Source organism: Vanacampus margaritifer, chromosome 1 (genome assembly GCF_051991255.1).
Source record: "Vanacampus margaritifer isolate UIUO_Vmar chromosome 1, RoL_Vmar_1.0, whole genome shotgun sequence".
Taxonomy (NCBI): Eukaryota; Metazoa; Chordata; class Actinopteri; order Syngnathiformes; family Syngnathidae; genus Vanacampus; species Vanacampus margaritifer.
In genome coordinates this window covers 60,628,367-60,647,824 of record NC_135432.1, presented here as the reverse complement: position 1 = coordinate 60,647,824, position 19,458 = coordinate 60,628,367, and the positions used below count along the sequence as shown (strand labels likewise).

Below are 19,458 nucleotides of genomic sequence, written 5' to 3'. Positions count from 1 at the left end.
TCACCATGTCACATGTACTTTTGGGTGTCAGTTGAAAAGATGTTAGAGAAGGTAAATTGCTCCGCCGGCAGGCAAGTTGATTCAGAAATAGACATGGCGGAAGATTTAGTTAACATGATCATTGAAGAACTGGTTGATTACCAGACTTTTCTGTTGCTTGGATTAATAGCAGGCAATCTTCTCTATATAAATCCACTCCATTTATCATTTGTTTAGGCTCCGCTAGGTTAATTTTTTATTATTTCTGAGGAAATTGAAAAACAGTTTGCGGTGCAACCACAAACGCAAATTTCTGTCATCGTTTTCAGTGCAAGTCGGTTGTAATCAATTACTTTCTGCCACCCAGAAGTACCCGGATGCCTGTATTTTTTTTTTTTTTACAAACATTATGAAAAGTCTGTTCTGGAAACTCGCAACGCATCCATCATTCTTACCACAACAGTTGATTAACCATCTCCTTTCTTATTCCATTGTCCTAATGTTCACTCCAAGCAGGGGCGTTGTTGCACTTAGCAGATTCCTCTCATCTTTCATTGGTCATCATTTATTAGCCATCCAGCTCTCTTGTATATTGTTGTTGTGCAGTTTGTGTTCCGCTCTAATCACATTTACAAGGTAAAAGGTGTACGTATCCTCACCCTCCAGCAGCTGTTATTTCACAGCCAACATGTCGCTTTGCTAAAACACCACCCTCCACCCTCACCGCCACCCCACTCATCCTCACCTGCCCTCATTATTATAAACGCACTTGCTACTTTATTAGGTACACCTCACTAGCATTTTTTACCTTCAAAACTGCCTTAATTCTTTGTGACATAATTTCAAGGTGTTGAAAAGTATGACATGATAGCATCAGGTATTTGCCGCAGATTTGACATTGGAGGCCATTTATTAACAATGATGATCATCATACTCTTTGCACGTGCCCAATTGTGGTAAATAATAAATTAACTAACGGGTGTACCTAATAGTAAAGTGACTGCTGAATTTAAAAATGCCCATCCATACACCCCTCCCCTCACTAATAAGGCATCTAGCCACTCCTCCATCACGACCTTTTTTGTTGTTGTTGTTGTTTTTTGATAATACCTGACATCATGTACCGTATATTCTCACTTTGCTACACCAGGGGCCAGGCGTCTATTAGGAACACTAAATAGACATCTTTATTTGATTGCATTTTTTTTTTAAAGATATAATTTATTGCCACAATCAGTCAAAAAAGTCTTCTTTTTATATATATATATATTTTTTTTTTTCTTCCCAATTGTGTAATATTTTCTCTGTATTACAATATGTCCGGTGAATGCCAACTATTTTGTAGGGAACTTGACCTTCATGGTAAGACTCCATACTTTAGTGTATCTTGTCTGTCAGCAGTTAATTTGACGACGACGTCAATTCACTGAGGCATTTGTTTACTACCCATTCTTTTCTTGAGTTTAAAAGTATGATATTTTTTTTGAGGAAGGAATTTCCCAAGTCGAATACAGTCCTTTTCATAACGTTGGATAACTTCCGAGTTGATCTAATTTCTCAACATTTTTTTAATAATGTAAAAGACAAAATTGTCGTCTTCATAAAACCTTAAACTATGCAGGCAATCAGTCAAGTGACATTTCAACATACATGTCATGCAAGCGTAAAAGCCACCCTTTGAAAACGCCTGACAAACCGTATGATACACCCAACAATTGTCTTTTTAAGAATGCCACTATTTGAGCATATGCGGTATTTTGTGTCAGTCATAAATCATAGTAAATGAAAAATCACTTGGGACCTCTTTTTTTAACGTTACATGTGATTGATGTATTGCCTGAAGCCTTGTCATGTTGTCCTAATTTGTTTGTTTTTGTAAAGAAGCAACCCCTGAGCCATCGTGGAGATGACTTTTGTGTTCCACTTATTAATTTCTCCTCCCACCATGGCTCTGTCTCCCCTCCCCCCCTTCCCCGCTCACTATATCCCCCCCTCTCCGCCGGGCTGCACAGGCACTGACATGATGGGTAAGATGCTGAAAATGCAGATGTTGGAGGATGAGGATGACCTCGCCTACGAGACCGAGAAGAAGGAGCGCACGTCGTCCACCGCCGACGCCCAGCCGGCCTGGATGCGGACGCTGCACACCACCGCCGGCAACTGGCTGCAGCTCATGCCTCAAGCCGTCAATCCCCTCAAACGCACGGTGGAGAACATCAAGGTAAACGAGCCCAACGCAAGAGAGGTGAAGGGCCGCTCTTCAATTCAATCATTTGTCACTCATGAGCCAACGAGGTGAAACCCGTGAATGAACTGGCCTTGAAGCCCTTTCCGTAACTTGCCTCTGTTCAAACGCCGCCGCTAGGACCCGCTGTTCCGCTTCTTTGAGCGTGAAGTGAAGATGGGCGGCAAGATGCTGCAGGATGTCCGCCAGGATCTGTCGGATGTGGTGCAAGTGTGCCAGGGCAAGAAGAAGCAGACAAACGACCTGCGCACTCTTATTAGCGACCTAGTGAAAGGTATAAGGCGCATTTTTGTTTGAGTTACTTGCAGTTTTCCAACTATTTTACTCTAGTCTTTAACCCTGGAGAACCCAAGAACCCTTTTCTTCTTTGGAAAATTATGAATTATACATTAAATGACTGCTATAAGTTCACTGAACACCAAAATATGTTTTTTCAATTTTAACCCTTTTTTTTTTTTTAACTAGCTCAGCGTTGCTAATTTATCAAAAAAAATATATAAAACATACTCCTAGGCATTCTGCAACATATGAAATAGATTAACAAAAAAAATAAAAAATTTTACCATCTGATGGTTTGCTGAGAAGATGGTTTTGTTTGGATTGATTTCCAGCCATCTTGTCACCACCACTCTGGCTCATGTAAGTGCAATATTTATCCACTAGATGGCCTCGTGCAGGGGTCAAAAGTGGCACTCTGGACTTTTGAAGTTAAATTTGTAAAAAAAAAAAAAAAAAAAAAAAAAGGTCTTTGTTATTTGAGTAGCAGAATTTATAGGGGCCAAATTTGACCCTGTGGGTTCTCCAGGGTTTTAATAACAAACGCGGGGTACACGCATATCAATTTTTAAAATGGCAAAATGAGTTAGTAAAAAGCCAAATATTTTACAAAAGTGTAATCAAATGCTTCAATGGTCATGATCCTCATTCCGCGTTTCAGGCATCCTCCCTCGCAGCTGGTGTCGCTACACCGTGCCCATCTCCATGACCGTCATCCAGTGGGTGGCCGACTTCAGCGAGCGCATCAAACAGCTGCAGCAGATCTCGCAAGGAGCTGCTAGCGGGGGCGCTAAGGAATTGAAGGTAAAACGGCATCATTGAAAGTTTTTAAATATGTGTGACCTCACTAGTCTACCATGACATTCTGATTAATATTACATTTGTGGAATAGGAGTTATGAAGCAAAATCCAGTCACTTTTGTCCATCTCAGGGGGGCGGCCATTTTGCCACATGCTGTCGACTGAAGACGGCATTACAGTATGGAGGACCAAAACTGCCAAAATTCAAAATAAATGACTAAAAGTGAAAATAAAAAGGGATATAAAATATATATATATCATTAATAAATATAAACTGAAATAAAAACAAAAATACATAAATAAATTTGGATTAAATTTTTGAATTATATTTTTTTATATCCGTTTTTATTTTCACTTTTAGTTATTTATTTTTGCATTTTGGTAGTTTTGGTCCATACTGCCAGGATGAAATGTTATTCAAATGAGGGGACGGTCCTAAGCGTGTCTTGGGTTGGACTCCGCCGTTGCCCAGGGCTCAAGCAATGACCAATCACAGATCACCTGTTTTCTGAAGCTGAGCTGTGATTAGTTAAACCCGAGCAACATCTATTCATCTTCAGTCAACAAGTGGCAAAATGGCCACCTGAGATGGATTAAAAATGGCTGGATTTTGCTGCTTAACTCATATTCCGCAATATTACCTAGAATATCATATTTAGACGATTGGGGCTGCATAGAACATATTGTCAAAAACATTTTTCGGGGTTGACTTTTTCCCATTTAAACCACAATTAGGGAATGACTGCCCATCTAAATTGATTTCCTCGTCCCCCAGAACATCCACGTGTGCTTGGGGGGCCTGTTTGTACCCGAGGCGTACATCACCGCCACCCGCCAGTACGTGGCCCAAGCCAACAGCTGGTCTTTGGAGGAGCTTTGTCTGGAAGTCAACGTCACCAACGCCCAGGGCGCCACACTGGACGCGTGCAGCTTCGGCATTAAAGGTCTGAATTTAATTTGCATATAGGAAGCGTTGCTCCGACCTTCACGGATGGCGTTTGTACGTTCTCCGTGTGCTTGCGTGGGTTTTGGCCGAACACTGACACAAATTGATGCGCTGTAGGACTTAAACTACAGGGGGCGACGTGCGCAAACAACAAGCTGTCCTTGTCCACGTCCATCTTCACTGAGCTGCCGCTAACTCAGCTCCGCTGGATCAAGCAAGGCGATGGCGAAAAGAGACACACGGTAGGAAGAGTGCCATCCGCAGGCTACCACATACACACACACACGCTCACCAACATGTTTCTTCTCAGGTAACTCTGCCAGTGTACCTGAACTTCACCAGGTCCGACCTCATCTTCACCGTGGACTTTGACATCGCCACCAAGGAGGATCCGCACAGCTTCTACGAGCGCGGCGTGGCAGTCCTGTGCACGGAGTAGTCGTATTAGATGTCAGAAATCTTCATTATTTATCTGACCGATATAATCTCTTGTATGTGCTGCTTGTTTAACCACACGGTTTGATCTAATTCATTCACGAACATTTGTGGACCAGTAGAAGTAGAACATAGTTTGTTTGTTTTTTGCAAGTGTCTGAGAAGGTTTCGAGGAGGTTGTCAGTTGGTGCGTCATGTTTGGAAAGAACAGGTTTTATACGAAGGAACAGGTATGTTGTTGGATTTTACGTTGAATAAAGCTTGCTGGACTAAAATGAGTTGTACAAATGTGTGTAGCCGCCACACACCCAGCAACGTCGGGCGGGGTTTTGCGATTAGTTTTCATGAGTGACCTGCCGTCAACAGCTGGTTTCGTTGTGATTCTAAATTGGAATTGCAGGTAAACAAACGCAGTGTAGTGCATAATGGCCAATCACAAATGCAGTTTTCACATAATAAAATTACGTTATTAAGCCGTACAGAATATAGTATATAGGCCACAGTCACCCCAATTTGAATTTAAGTGAGCCAGACCACTATATTTGTAGTAACTGAAGTAAAACAAAACATTTTTTAAATGTATGGTAACCAAATAAAATTATTTTGAATAGAAATGCAGTAGTCATGTAAACTCAAGAAATTGTTCTGGTACCTACTCTTTACTATGTAAGCCAAAATAGAAATAAAATAAAATTTTAAGTAGACATGATGGAAAACTTGTTGCAAATAGTTGAGTTGCTTGAACATCAAATGTGACAACAAAAAGTCCGTTCTGAAAATGTGTCTGGGTGTGATTATGACATCACAATTCAACTAATTTACATAATACTGCCACACACTGAATCTCCGCCCATGATTTGGCACTCAGCCTTGGTGAAGATCCTCAGTTTTCCAGTAATGCCCTCAATAAATATGAATAATATAATATACACTTGATTAATGGCATGTCCATTTATTTCAATGGGGAAAGATGATTTGAGATACAAGTGTTTTATGATACATGTGTGGTCAAGGAACGAATAAAACTCGTATCTCAGGGCACCACTGTACGCATTGAAGTGAAAGGGAGCTTCAGGAAAGTCAGGCCATCACCTCGTGTAATAGAAAAAGAAAGTGCTTTGCCGCCACCTTGTGGAATTTATAGGCAATTACAATTAACGTGGATATCAGCACCCTACCCCCCCCCCCCCCTTTTTAAGAGGATAACCCGTGTTTTTCGAAGTAAACGTTAGTGATAGTTCATCCACGTTTTTTCAAGAACTTTCGTCGTTAAAACAAACGTAGACAAATGTGGGTTTTAAATACAACAAAATTAATAGAATGCATTTTTTTTAGCGACTGCATGCTAACAAAAAAAAAGTGCAGTAAACAAAGTGCAAATCAAAAGTCACTTGACCGGAATCTAGCATGCATCAGATGCAGATTCTCCTCCTCCGTCTTCTTCCTCCCCCATGTGGCCCACGCACTGCTTCTTTCTTTGCTCGAACCCGTCTCCTCCGGTCACAGCCATCTTCCTCTTAACCACCACACGGAGATTACACGGGTTCGTCGTTCTCTCCAAGGAACTCTCGGGCATCTGGGCATCACGGTGGAGTCGGCAGCGCACTTCCATGCTCGCCGCCGCCGCCGCCGCCGCTTGGCTGCCGGTCAGCTCGCACAGCCAAACCTCGGAGTCGTCCACACACTTCATATGCACGTCCAGAAGATGGCGCTCCTGCTCGCTCGCCGTTTCTGTTGGTTTTTCCAGTGACCGAAAGCCAGTGGACGGAGGAGGGTGAAGGATAAATTGCCGGGTCCGACGTGAGAAGCGACCTCGTCCTCCTTTTCCCTGCTGCCTGGTTCGCCAGCTGGGATCCATGTTGGTCTCGTCAGAATCCTCCGAGCTTCCATCATACGGGTCCAAAAACTACAATCGGCAATAAACTTAGTTAGGGCCAAAGAAGTTTCCAAAGAAAACATCACAGTTCATTTATTCATAGCACTGTTTTATCAAGACCCACAAATATAACATACCGAAAGTCTGCCATTTTGATTTGACAAAAAAAACAAAAAAACTTTTGCCCCAAAAATAAAAGTAACCTATTTTGGATTGGAGCGATCATTTTAAGCATTTTTTTTTTTTACCATTTTCATTTGGGTCCATTGTAAAGGTAACTCTGCCCCTGAAGTGAGAGTTTCACTTAGCATTATTGCTTCCAACTAATTCCTCTTCTTTTTTTGGGCTTCAGTCATCTTACCAAAGTTCCCGCAGTTTTGTGCACTAGTGGTAACGTCCGTCTTAAGCTGCCACTCTCCGGCGCACTGCTCACACATTCCTGCCACACATTTATGATGATTTTTTTTAAAACAGTGGTATCGCATGAGTTTTTCAAAATAGAACATTTTTTGCCTCGAGTTGTGAGCAAAAAAAAATTTATGAAATTGAGTTACAAGAGCATACTATGGTGGCAGCAAACATCACAACAGGCAGCAATTTGACACGCTTGTGAACATTTTTTTTTAAGGGCTTGCTTCAAGCAGTTTGCCACATCTATTTGAGGTTTACATGAAATTTTAAACTGAAAAAAAACGATAATTACACCTTGTGTATTTAATCAAACCACATTAACTTTGTCTTACGAAAGTCCGCTAACTTAATGCTAACACCTCATGCAAAATGCTATAGCTATGCATATTAAAGTGACTTTATTGAACACAAGTAATAGAGTGTACGGACAATATTTATAAGCATATATTCTTTATCCCCTGTGAAAAACAATATTATTGCAGCTTAGTTAACTGTGATTTTATCAAATCTATGACATATGGTTATATGTGTTAGACGTATGGTTATATGTGTTATACTGCTCCCTATCGGCCAGTCGAGCACAAGGAAAAAAACACACCACAATGTCCATTTAATTATGATACACAAGCTATTTGATGTTTGAAATTCTAATAAAGTACAATACTTTAGTACGGAAGCGTACTGCATTCACTTGAAAAAAAAAAAAGTCCTGTTTTTCTGACAAATTTTTGGGGAGAGCTTTGTTTTTTTGAGTATTTTTTTTCTGTTTTATTAAATATTTTTCCCCCTGTTTTTTTTTAATCCATTTTCTTTTTAATGATTTTTGTTTCTGTTTTTACAAATATTTTTTCCCCCCTGTTTTTCTGAATATTTTTTTTCAGCCCGTTTTTCAGAATAATTTTTGGACAGAAAAAAATATTCAGAAAAACAGAAAAAATACTCAAAAAACAAACAAACAAAGCTCCCCAAAAAAAATTGTCAGAAAAAACAGGAGTTGTTTTTTTTCCCATGTGAATGCAATACGCTTCCGTACTTTAGCTTGGCATTTTTTCTTTAAAAAAAATGCTACAAAAAAGTTGCTTTCTTGGGAATAGTTTAAAGGCATTCCCATTCATTACAATAGAAGATATGGTTTGAGATAACACTGATTTGAGTTTCAAGCGTGGTTAAGTAATATATTAAACTTGTCAGTCAAGGCACCACTGTATTTAAGTGAGCACAATATATAACATGTGATGGCTTTTAGTGCGTTCTAGTACCATAGTGCTGGTATCTGACCATCTTGGACTAATTTCAGAGTCTGAATCAGTGCTGGTTTCCACTTTACACATCTCCTAAAAACACACACATTGTTTCATTACTTTAAAAACACGTGTGAGTTTAAAGCAGTGAAATTGCTGATAAGTGATAACTGGTGTGACCTTGTATTTGAAGGCGAGCTGCTCCATGTTGCTTGTTTGCCCACTGTCATTGATGTCTACAAGAATGGAGGCGAAATCACACTTAAAAACGCCATTAGTGACATGAAACTGCCTGTGTTGAGGTCTTAATTTAAAAATCAGTCATCATATTCAGGGTGTCATCAAGTTACTACCTGGAATTAAAGGTGGTCGTCTTCGCCTGTAAAACATGTTGATGCTGGGACAGATTAAGCGCGCGAAACTTAATTAATAGAGAAATGTCACTGTTGCCGTAATTTCTCAAGTGTCGTAAAATATGACGTCAAGAAAAAAAAAAAACTTCTGCAACATTGTGCTTTTGCGTTTTGCAACAGCCAGGTAATTTTGTTCATTCTTCACTACAAACGCGTTTAGTTTATTTTTGCCAGTAATATAAATGTTTTTTTTAATACATGTTACTGAATTAATATATTTGTAATATAATTAATTAATATTAATGACCAAAATAAGGATCACAGGCGTGATTTCCGGTCTAAGTACGGCTAAAATAAATGGATAAATAACTGTACAGTACTGGAAGTTAATTCTCAGAAGTTGCTATGTCTAATAGTTATTTCGAACGTAAAACTAATGTATTTATGAATTTCGGGGAGCTCGTGTTTTTAAGCAATCAGAAACATTTATTAATGTATTTTAATTATTTTTTTATTGTCTATTTTGTTGATTGGGTGTATATTGTGTTGTTTTTGAGTGTACAGTATATTATGTTGTTTTTAGGGCAGCATAAGGCCGTGCATATTTGCAGAATGCAGATTATTATTATTTTCCCCCAATGTTTTCACATTTTAGATTTTCCTCAGTTTGTCTGGCAGTCTTTTCCCCAGTTCCTTCACGTTTTCCAACATATATTGAATGTTTTTCAGCGAAGACTATTTGGCTTTGTAAAATAAACATGTGAATTTAAAAATATGTATTTTTAAAAATATATATAATTTGTGAAAATTAATCAATGGGCCTCTCAGAGTGTGGTCTCGTGAATCGGCCACATGCGATTGCCCCTCCCTTCCCTTCGGGGATGAAAAAAAATGCTATGCAGTCAATGTAATTAATTAATGCAAAAATATTGTATTCAATATAAGCGTTTACCGTTTTAATTGTTTAAAAAAAAAACGTCTGATCGAAAACAAATAATAATAATTCGTTACGGATGCACGCATGGCTTCTTTCCTCCACACTTACTTTTTATGTATATGAAATTTAATAAATACAGCAAATTGGACTTGATCTTTTATTCCCCCTAGCAAAACTAAAAATAATATTTTCCAAAAGAACAAAAAGCTTTTAGTAACTTGTCCCAAATGTACAAAGGTTGCGCCCAAAACAAAAAACAAAAACAAAAAAGACCTCCCCAGCCCTTTCACTCTCCCGCCTTCCCCAGTGCGTAAGATCCGGCTAGGGGGAAAGGGATGAATGTTAATTTTAAAGATGGCGGCGGAGGGAGGAGGGAAGGAGATGAACGAAATCAAAACTCAGTTCACCACCCGAGAAGGCGTCTACAAACTCCTCACACACTCCGAATACAGCCGTCCCAACAGAGTGCCTTTTAACTCGCAGGGCTCCAACCCGGTCAAGGTCTCCTTCGTCAACGTCAACGACCAGTCGGGCAACGGCGACAGGATCTGTTTCAATGTGGGCCGTGAGCTCTACTTCTACATCTACAAAGGCGTCCGAAAGGTACCGTGCCATGACACGCACACTCCCCAGCAGTGCCGCTTGGCGTTGCCCGAGCCCGTCGCCTCCCGCCCGGCCTCGTAGCTCAACTCTGGCGGGCGTGTGACTTTCAAACGGAGCAAGCAGGTTCGTTAGCTTCGAGCTAACTAGTTAGCAGTGCGACTGACTTCGTTGCTACTTAGAGGCTAATAGTGCGAATTTCCCTTCTCGAGTTGGTACTGTAGTATAAGTGGTGTTAAAATTGAGCTCCTTGTCAGTTATCACAGTTTTAAAAGTAGCTGTGAAAAGTTTGTGCTTGGCGTTGACTGCTCCGTGCCACCTGTCGACGCCCCATATTCTGACAGGTGTCCACTTAGCACTGCTACCATTGGAGTGAGCGGAGTTAGCTTAGCTCCATGTAAGTGGCTTAGTCGCCAAATGTGTCATTTAAATGCCCCAAATATCATTAAATTCCATGACTCAAGTGACCAAAAATCTTACCTTTAGTACAGTTGCTCCAAAGCATTTGTACTCTGGAGTTCTGTGTCAAATTTATGTGTCCACTAGAATAGATTTTAGATGAGGGAAATGATGGGAATCTTGATAATGTAAATGCTGAAAATGTGTATATTTGTTATGGGACTTTGTCATTTAAGAATTTGAAACAGCTTCCCACAGACACATACACTATATATCGTACATGGATGTCTGTACAGTACAGATGTCTCAGCTGGTCACAGCTCTTCACAGAGGATAAAGAACATGATTGGTACTGTTAAAAAGTTGTTGTATTGAATCATCTGCTGCTTGAAAGGGTTTCAAATACATAACGTGTAATACTTGTTTTATTCAGTTTGGAAGTGGAAATAAATCGCTTCCTCTTGTGATCTGGTCACAATTTCATTCTAAGTGCTGCTTACTGTGAAGTGAGTTGAGTTCACAAACGCGGGGAAAAAAACTATTTGCAATATTTTGTTGACAATTGTTATGAAGATATTCTTTGCTCGGCTCAGCCTCAGAACATATTGTGTGTGATTGGAAAATTAACAGTATGCTCATATGTGTTGATATTGAAATATCTTCTGACATAAAGGTCCCAAACTCACTTTTTACCACAAGCCGGAAATCGCATAATGGTACAGTTTTTGCAATATCTTGCATATGAAGATAAGCAGTCTTCCCATGGAAAACCACAGCTTCGCAATCAATCTGAGAAGTAACAACCGTAGAAGTAACTGTAGCCGTAAAAGAGGAAGAAAGCAGGTCGGAGGTGGAATGAAGAAGGCAGAAAAGCAGGTTTAGGGGGCGGAAGGATGAATGCAAGGAGGCATGAACAGGAAAACGGGTGTGATGAAAGTAGAAATGTAGCTCATTAAACAACTGGTCAAAGAAAAGGAGGTCAGGAAGGGGAAAAAAATGCAAGAACAAATCTGACATTTAAAGGGTATACCTACTTTTGATAAACCCTGTTTTAACACAATCTAATCAATACAAAATAAATTAATCAGGTCCAATGTCATTCTGGCAAGTGTCCGTAATATTTGAAGGTTTTCTCAGCGTGAGGTAGGGCTGGTCGATATAGCCAAAAAGTAAAATCTAGATTTTTATTTTTTTATTTTTTTTAAAGTCATTCTGTCCGATTACGATTTTAATCTAATAAACCCAACAAACATTTTTTTTAATGTTATCCAGGATTCTGCCACTCGCACAAATATTTGAATGTAGTAAAACTTCTTCTTTTTTTTGTGTATGTGCACGTGCGGGATGAGTGTGTACTCATTAATTCACCTAAAAACCTATTAAAAATCCCATACCGTTCACCTAAACCGAATACTTCAGAATCCAGCTAGAGTCGTGAGGTTGTCAGGAGACCCGAGGAAGGATCAAAGAAAAGAAAGGAAAGTGAAATCCAGCACCGACCAGACATCACCTACTACCCTCCGGGTTACCAACCAGAATCTTTCGCCAACCCCAGAAGCATCTAAATTCAAAAACTGAATGTAGCAGAATGGTGTTAATCAGTAACAGGGGCTCTGATCAACTGGTGCATGTTGAGGCTGACCGGTGGACTTTTTTTCACCGAATGTCAGCTGACTGCTAAATTATCCTCCATTAAAACACCGTCACACATGCCACAATGTGGAGCCATTTGCGCGGTCTGGATGTCAAGGAAAGACACACAACTGATAGCCCGTAAAAGAAGCAGCTCTCAGGTTTAAATCCCCCCAAAAAATGTTGTTACATTCTGCCACTTGTGTAAATAATCAACCTAGTGCACCGTTTCTTACCACACTAGTTGTCGTCGCCGTGTGCCTCCCTTTCCTCACAGGCCGCTGACCTGAGCAAGCCCATAGACAAGCGCATCTACAAGGGGACACAGCCCACCTGCCATGACTTCAACCACCTCACCGCCACGGCCGAGAGCGTGTCGCTGCTGGTGGGCTTCTCCGCCGGCCAAGTGCAGCTCATCGACCCCATCAAGAAGGAGACGAGCAAGCTCTTCAATGAGGAGGTGAGGATTATATGTAGCTATCCTGTTGTTTACAAATGGTAATCAATTGCCTCAACTAGCGAGAGGAACCATTGGGTCATTATGTGGCACAAACTGTGCGCATGTCCGTCACCAAACGGACTTGAAATGTATTGGGTGTCATGCGGGGGGGGGCTCAAGTGGAGTTTGAATGGCCGAGTGCAAGCCCTAAAATGGATGAAATGTCTGGTGGACCCTTTTAAAGTGTTTTCAAGCTCCTATGGACTTCCAACAATAGCTGTCCTAATTTAGGTGCCCTTCGGAGGACTCCACCTACGTCATCTATGGAGGTGATGCGTTTGGAAGCACCTGAAGTTTAACATATCCTGCATCAAGCTGATTTACTTTTTTTTTTTTTTTTTTTGTGAAAGATCCCACCCATGCCATTTTTTGATGGTCACTTCTACACCATTCCTAGGAAATCGCATTGCCCCATTACTGGTGATCTATTTTTAGAGCAGGCACGCGAGCTACTCGTAGGCAACACTTTTTTGTTTTGCGTTTCAATCATTTATTTATTTCATTTGTAATAAAATAAAATAAAACAATATTCCCGCAATTTAAGAAAATGCAAGGCCAATTGTGTATATGACAAAGGGATTATACACGTTGATATGATTTTCACAGTCAATTAACTCATTCAAAGCCAAAAACGTGTAAATACGTTTTTAATACTTTGTCCTTCGCTCCCAAAAACATATTTATGTTTTTTTGTTTTTTAATGTTTTTTTTAATGCAAGAGCATACAGAAGACTTTGATGCGGCTTCTGACATGAAGAGGCGGCTTAAAGCAATGGTAGTTATTACCAAAAAAACGACCAGCAGGTGGCAGCAAAGTATACAATCAGCCAGGGCAATGTTGCAACAAGTTCTTTTTGACAGTGTTTTCACCAGGAATGTGAATATTGATTAAACTTAGCTATATTTTAATGCTAATTGCTGCAAAATGGAAACTCTTTTTTTTTCCTGATGAAAGATGAGTAATTTATTCCGGTAGGTTCCATGTTTTTATAGCAATAGAACAAAAATCAGTCAAAATCCAGTAAAATAGCCGGGAGCGAAGGGGGTTGCTTCAGTGAAATAAAAAAACAATTTGTGATGTTCTTGTCCTGTCATTTCTCCTCCCACCAGAGACTAATAGACAAGTCCAGGGTGACGTGTGTGAAGTGGGTTCCCGGCTCCGAGAGCCTCTTCCTGGTGTCGCACGCCAGCGGCAACCTGTACCTCTACAACGTGGAGCACACGTGCGGCACGACGGCGCCGCACTACCAACTCCTCAAGCAGGGCGACAACTACTCGGTGCACACCTGCAAGAGCAAATCCACGCGGAACCCCTTGCTCAAATGGACGGTGGGCGAGGGCGCCCTCAACGAGTTTGCCTTCTCGCCGGACGGCAAGTTCCTGGCGTGCGTGAGCCAGGACGGCTTCCTGCGCGTGTTCAACTTTGACGCGGTGGAGCTGCACGGCACCATGAAGAGCTACTTCGGCGGCCTGCTGTGCGTGTGCTGGAGCCCCGACGGCAAGTACATCGTGGCGGGCGGCGAGGACGACCTGGTCACCGTGTGGTCCTTCCTGGACTGCCGGGTGATCGCCCGCGGCCACGGCCACAAGTCGTGGGTGAGCGTGGTGGCCTTCGACCACTACACCACCAGCGTGGAGGAGAGCGACCCGCTGGAGTTCAGCGGCAGCGACGAGGACTTCCAGGAGCAGCTGGCCAACTCGGGGCGGGACCGCGCCAACAGCACGCAGTCGCGCCTCTCCAAGCGCAACTCCACCGAGAGCCGGCCCGTCAGCGTCACGTACCGCTTCGGCTCGGTGGGCCAGGACACTCAACTGTGCCTGTGGGACCTCACCGAGGACATCCTGTTCCCGCACTTGCCGCTTTCGCGGACTCGGACGCACACCAACGTGATGAACGCCACCATCCCGCCGCCGTGCTCCACCATACTCGCGTCCAGCACCAACGCCACCAACGGAAGCACCAGCGGCGCCGTCACTCCCAGCGTGAACTCCGTCTCCCCTACGCTACCGCGTTCCAACAGCCTGCCCCATTCCGCCACTCCCAGCGCCACCGCAACGACCGCTCCCACCACCACCACCACGAACAACACTAACAAGCTAAGCGGCGGCATCATGGACAGCGCCATCGCCACGGGCGTCAGCAAGTTCGCCACGCTGTCGCTGCACGAGCGCAAGGAGCGCCACCACGACAAGGACCACAAGCGCAACCACAGCATGGGCCACATCAGCAGCAAGAGCAGCGACAAGCTCAACGTGCTGACCAAGAGCAAAGCGGACGCCGCCAAGACGCTGGGCACGCCGCTGTGCCCGCGCATGGAGGACGTGCCGCTGCTCGAGCCGCTCATTTGTAAAAAGATAGCGCACGAGAGGCTGACTGTGCTTATATTTTTAGAGGACTGCTTAGTGACTGCTTGTCAGGAGGGATTTATTTGCACGTGGGCCAGGCCGGGCAAAGTGGTAAGTTCTTTTTAACACAGGGCCGAGCCAAGCGCGTCTCTCTCTTCGGGCCGGAGGCGGCGGGTTGTAACTGATGAGCGTGTAGCAATTCCAGATAGAAGTCGCATATCACCCCCCCTAACACCCTCCCCTCGCTGCTCCTATGCCAAATCACAGGAGAGATGATGCGTCAGTGCAGTGTTTCCCAACCTTTAGAGTCGAGGCACATATTTTACATGAGGAAAATCTCACGACACAATACAAAATGAAAATGTCACAAAAAAAGTATGTGCAGATTCCAGACTGAGTGGGGGGTGACATGAATCACGTTTACCTTTTACACACTCATACAGTACTGAAACACTTGTTTACACTACTGAAATGCTTGTTTCATGATACTATATGAACGTATTAGTATGAGGATGAAGGATTTCAGTCGTGCCCGGTAGAGTTTCAGTTTTTTGCCTATTTGTGATGGGTTATAGTTAGAGTTAAAATAGCCCTCCCATCTACTTCAAACAACACCTTTTAAACACATTAACTGAAAAATATGCCACATTAGATTGGCCTATATTACTAGTTTAAATTGCAAATATATTTGCATTTAAATTTTAGACTCAGCTTAACCCTTACAAATAAATGGCGTAGTGATATGTGTTTGGAAAAAATAGGAAGGGCTTCACTGTATACTCAAATGAGGATTTAGTCTCAATTTACTTACTAAAGTACTTGCGCAATCTGGACTTTAGTTGACCACAATTATTGTGTTGTACGAATGGTTAAAGTATCAATCGAAAAGTTTTCTTTACACGTATGTTCTATGTAGCCCCACTAGTATAAACACGGCATTCTGATTAATATTGTTTGTGGAATATGAATTAAGCAGCAAAATCCAGCCGTTTGCCACTTTGTCGACTAAAAATGACATCACAACTGCTCAAGCAACGACCGAGCACGGCTCAGCGTGCGAATGTCACGTGATCAGGCGAGCCGTGATTGGTCATTGCATAAGCCCTGAGCAGCCATGATGTCTTTTTTTTTTTTGTCGGCAGCAAGTGGCAAAATGGATGAAAGCAGGTGTTTTGATGCTTATTTCATATTCCACAAATGCAATATGAATCAGCATATCATGTCTGGACTATAATTGTAAAGATCATTTTTGGGTTGACTTCCCCTTTATTTGTACCTTCTGTTATCTAATTTTTTTGCACGTCCTTAATGATGCTGGCATACATTGATGATCAAAGATGCATTATTTATAGTCAATAATAATTTTCGGATGAATTAGCATATACTGAGCAACTCCTTGCGGCTTAGTGGTTGGGAATCACTGCTTTAGTGCGCTCATGCGTGCACACGCTCAGCTTCTTTGCGCCGAACAATCTTGTATGCACTTCCTTCATGTGCTCACATCTTAAGTGTGTTTTGCAGTGCAGAAAAACATCTTTTCAAAAAGAAGAAAAAAAAAGTACTTCCATCAAACTGGGTGCAGGGGTGAGCCAAGGAAGAACCGATTCATTTTTCATATTGAAAACATCTTTCTCAGTTTCTCAATGCACAAGTACCGGTACAAGTCTGACGTGCAAAAAAAGATAATATATAAATTAAAAAAATTAAAAAAACTTGGTGTTAACCACTCACCTAAGGATTGGATCAGGCTGGGAAAAAAATCCCTTATATGCCCACACCGCAGGATAACCGCTCAGGGGAATCTTTGGAGACACCCGACAATCGGTCCTTTGAGGCGTACCGCGAACCCCGCCACTCACCCCGCGGGATGGGGATCGAACTCCGCTGCGAATGGTGGAAATCTGCACGTAATTGATGCCTACCCTAAAAAGGGTTTACTAACCTGTAAGCTTTTCGACTCACTTCAACAGTTTGCTACCAAGATGCACCAGATAGCGTTGTGCTTAGGCTTGCAAATTGGCGAATACCCAAACCCCCCCCCCCCCCCCCAAAAGCAAATAACGGACAGGTTCTCAAAACATTTTCTCAGTAGGCAAATGCTAAACTGTGACCGTGTGGGGGTTTTGACGTTTCACTGTTCTAAAGCATTCAGACTTGAACTTTGAACTCACTTTGCTTCCAAAAATGGCTGCTTTGAATGACCAGAAGCGACTGATGATCATTTTTTTCCCCCCTTTTGCTGCAGTTTGTGAAATTCATTTTTTTTTTTCCAATCCATTTTGTTCCCCATTTCCTCCTCCTTCTCCCAAATGCAAATCTCCTTTTTTTTGTTTTCCTTTTTCCAGGGTTTATTGTCCTCCCAAAACCAAGCCAGCTCTCCCAGTGGAACAGTAGTATAGCCCACAACACAATATATCTGCTGCTAAAGACAAAAACCCACGCAAGCCACAGTCTGATGCTGCTCTTCACTTCCTCTGCGAGTGTTGCAAGTTTTCCTCTTTTTTTTTTTTTTTTTGCTTTCTTTTTTTTCAATTTTATTTATGGGATTAAATTCCTAGCCTTCTCACCTTTTTTCTATTTCACACTCACTTAAGAGCAGTCTTTCCCAACCTTTTTTGAGCCAAGGTGCCTATTTTAGTTTGGGGAAAAGTGTCACAACACAAACAGACTACCAAAGTATAGAATGTGCCATCAACTATTCGCCCTCTTCTTTATTATTATTATTTTTTTTAATTTGCATAGTTTCCCCACTTATAAGATCAAATGTAAATATGAGACATGAATAACGCAAGTAAACAAAATGCAGTTTTTAAATTGTGATTCTTATTACTTGAGGGCAACACATTTTTATAATCTACCTGGTCCCGTGTGGGGGAAAAAAAAAGTACTTTCCTTGGAATGCTGTCTTTCTGATTGTAGTCCTGCAGAACCCAAGTGCCCTTTTTCGTGAGGTCACGACCTGATGGCCAAACATTCCCCCTCAAGAATTTCTGGCAAAGAGGGAGAATTAATGATTCCAACGTCCACAACAGGTCGCCCAGGTCCTGAAGTAGTAAAGCATCTCCAGACACTTACTACCACGTTTTGACTGTAGGTATGATTTTCTTACTGAAAATACTGTGTAACATTACACTAGATGCATTTTTTTTCTTTTTTCTTCCTTGTAGCACTGCCATGACGTCATGTCATTTTCGCCCAGTCTCTTATTGCCTACCTGAGGCGAGGGAGGCCTGCAATTCTTTAGATGTTGTTTTAGGTGTTGCGTGTGTCTCCATTTCTAGTTCACTGGAGTCCCAAAGCTTAATTAGGGCGTGGTCAGTGAAAATATGAATTAACAAAAGGTGCGAGTACTTTTTCCCCACACAGTGCCAGATAGCTTTAAATACTCCCCCCTAATAAATCACCATTCAAAAACTGCATGTTATGTTTAGGGGAAACGATGTAAAGTTAGAATTTGAGAAGAGGGCAAACACTTTCATAGCACTATACTGAAAAAAGGAAGTCAACTTTCTCAGTGGTTGGGAATCACTGCTTTCAAGCAGGGGTGGGCAACCTGTGGCCCATGGGCCAAACACATGGCCCTCCTGAGCTTTGCTCATGCCTGCCATGCAATAAAATAAAATTAAAAAAAAACACAAATGTATTTTTTAAGCATACTTGGAATAGGAAAAAAAAAAAGGCTGCCTATCCCTGCCTTATAGAGGAAGACCCAATCGAGGGATAAAAGGTGCAATGTGGAGTTTTGCTCTACTTACTGTATTAGTTTGGTTTCATTTTTACATTCTGTTAAGACATGTCAAAACTCATCCCGAGTGAATGGTTCCATAACAGTTTTAAAATAAAAAAATAGAAGTGTAGCTTAGACTGCTCAGGGTTATTAAAATTGAGTGGAGCTGTCCTTTTTTTTTTTTTTTTTTTTTTTTGTCGATCAAGCGAGCATCTGGGAATGTTGCATTTGTCACGTTTCCCCAATGTCCAACCCAATGACTTTTGCACTGATTTTTGTTTTTTGTTTCGTATTAGTACTACTCCTATTTGAACAAAAAAGAGGGCAGGGGACTGTTTGAAGTCCCCACCGCCACCCCCCGCCCCCCCAAAAAGCTAAAAACTGGATGCTGCAATTATATAGTCTTTTTAACAAGAGTAAAGTTTGCACTTAAATAAGTTTATTAGATGAAAAAAAATGGCTTTACATGTTTTTGTGCTGTGCTCACAACTCACAGACGGCTAATACAGTAGAGAGAAAAATATTAAGTCTATCTATTGAACATTTATTTTAATATTGTGTTCAGATTGAAATGTGCTCTGTATCATACTGTGTATATTGTAATTAACTGATTTGATGATGGGGAGGGTTGGGGAGGGCAAACTTACCGTTTCCCCCGTGGGAAGTTTTGTCATGGATAGTTATATTTCTAAAGCCTAAAGTATACATATTAATAATATTAAAAAATAATCTTGAATACATTGTTTTCCTGTTTT

The 19,458-nt window shown here is 41.6% G+C and overlaps 3 protein-coding genes across 5 annotated transcripts in view; 2 read left to right on the top strand and 1 right to left on the bottom strand.

Moving 5' to 3' along the window:
- The window catches only part of dync1h1 (dynein, cytoplasmic 1, heavy chain 1), a 35,046-nt gene extending 30,089 nt beyond the window's left edge, over positions 1 to 4,957 (top strand). For both annotated transcript variants that reach the window (XM_077559459.1, XM_077559449.1), the window contains exons 72-77: positions 1,992 to 2,200; positions 2,345 to 2,498; positions 3,162 to 3,304; positions 4,077 to 4,245; positions 4,365 to 4,489; positions 4,558 to 4,957. In XM_077559459.1, coding sequence (XP_077415585.1) covers positions 1,992 to 2,200; positions 2,345 to 2,498; positions 3,162 to 3,304; positions 4,077 to 4,245; positions 4,365 to 4,489; positions 4,558 to 4,686 — 929 coding nt within the window. In that variant the 3' untranslated portion in view covers positions 4,687 to 4,957. The remainder of the gene's footprint in view (positions 1 to 1,991; positions 2,201 to 2,344; positions 2,499 to 3,161; positions 3,305 to 4,076; positions 4,246 to 4,364; positions 4,490 to 4,557) is intronic.
- A 661-nt stretch (positions 4,958 to 5,618) lies between these two features.
- LOC144044819 (uncharacterized) lies at positions 5,619 to 8,704 on the bottom strand. Of its 2 annotated transcripts, XM_077559471.1 has the most exons (5): positions 8,564 to 8,694; positions 8,391 to 8,446; positions 8,229 to 8,303; positions 6,920 to 6,997; positions 5,619 to 6,588 (listed from the first exon to the last, which is right to left on the bottom strand). In XM_077559471.1, exons 1-5 carry the CDS (start codon positions 8,598 to 8,600, stop codon positions 6,085 to 6,087), a joined length of 750 nt encoding a protein of 249 aa, XP_077415597.1. In that variant the 5' UTR covers positions 8,601 to 8,694; the 3' UTR covers positions 5,619 to 6,084. The 2 variants fall into 2 exon arrangements, with proteins under 2 accessions (XP_077415597.1, XP_077415604.1); XM_077559478.1 differs by lacking the exon at positions 8,229 to 8,303 and having other exon boundaries at positions 8,564 to 8,704.
- Positions 8,705 to 9,839: 1,135 nt separating this feature from the next.
- On the top strand, positions 9,840 to 19,439 carry wdr20a (WD repeat domain 20a). Its single transcript, XM_077559389.1, has 4 exons — positions 9,840 to 10,103; positions 12,409 to 12,591; positions 13,741 to 15,087; positions 17,322 to 19,439. The coding sequence occupies exons 1-4, from the start codon at positions 9,840 to 9,842 to the stop codon at positions 17,373 to 17,375; spliced, it is 1,848 nt and encodes a 615-aa protein (XP_077415515.1). The 3' UTR covers positions 17,376 to 19,439.
- Positions 19,440 to 19,458: the final 19 nt, after the last annotated feature.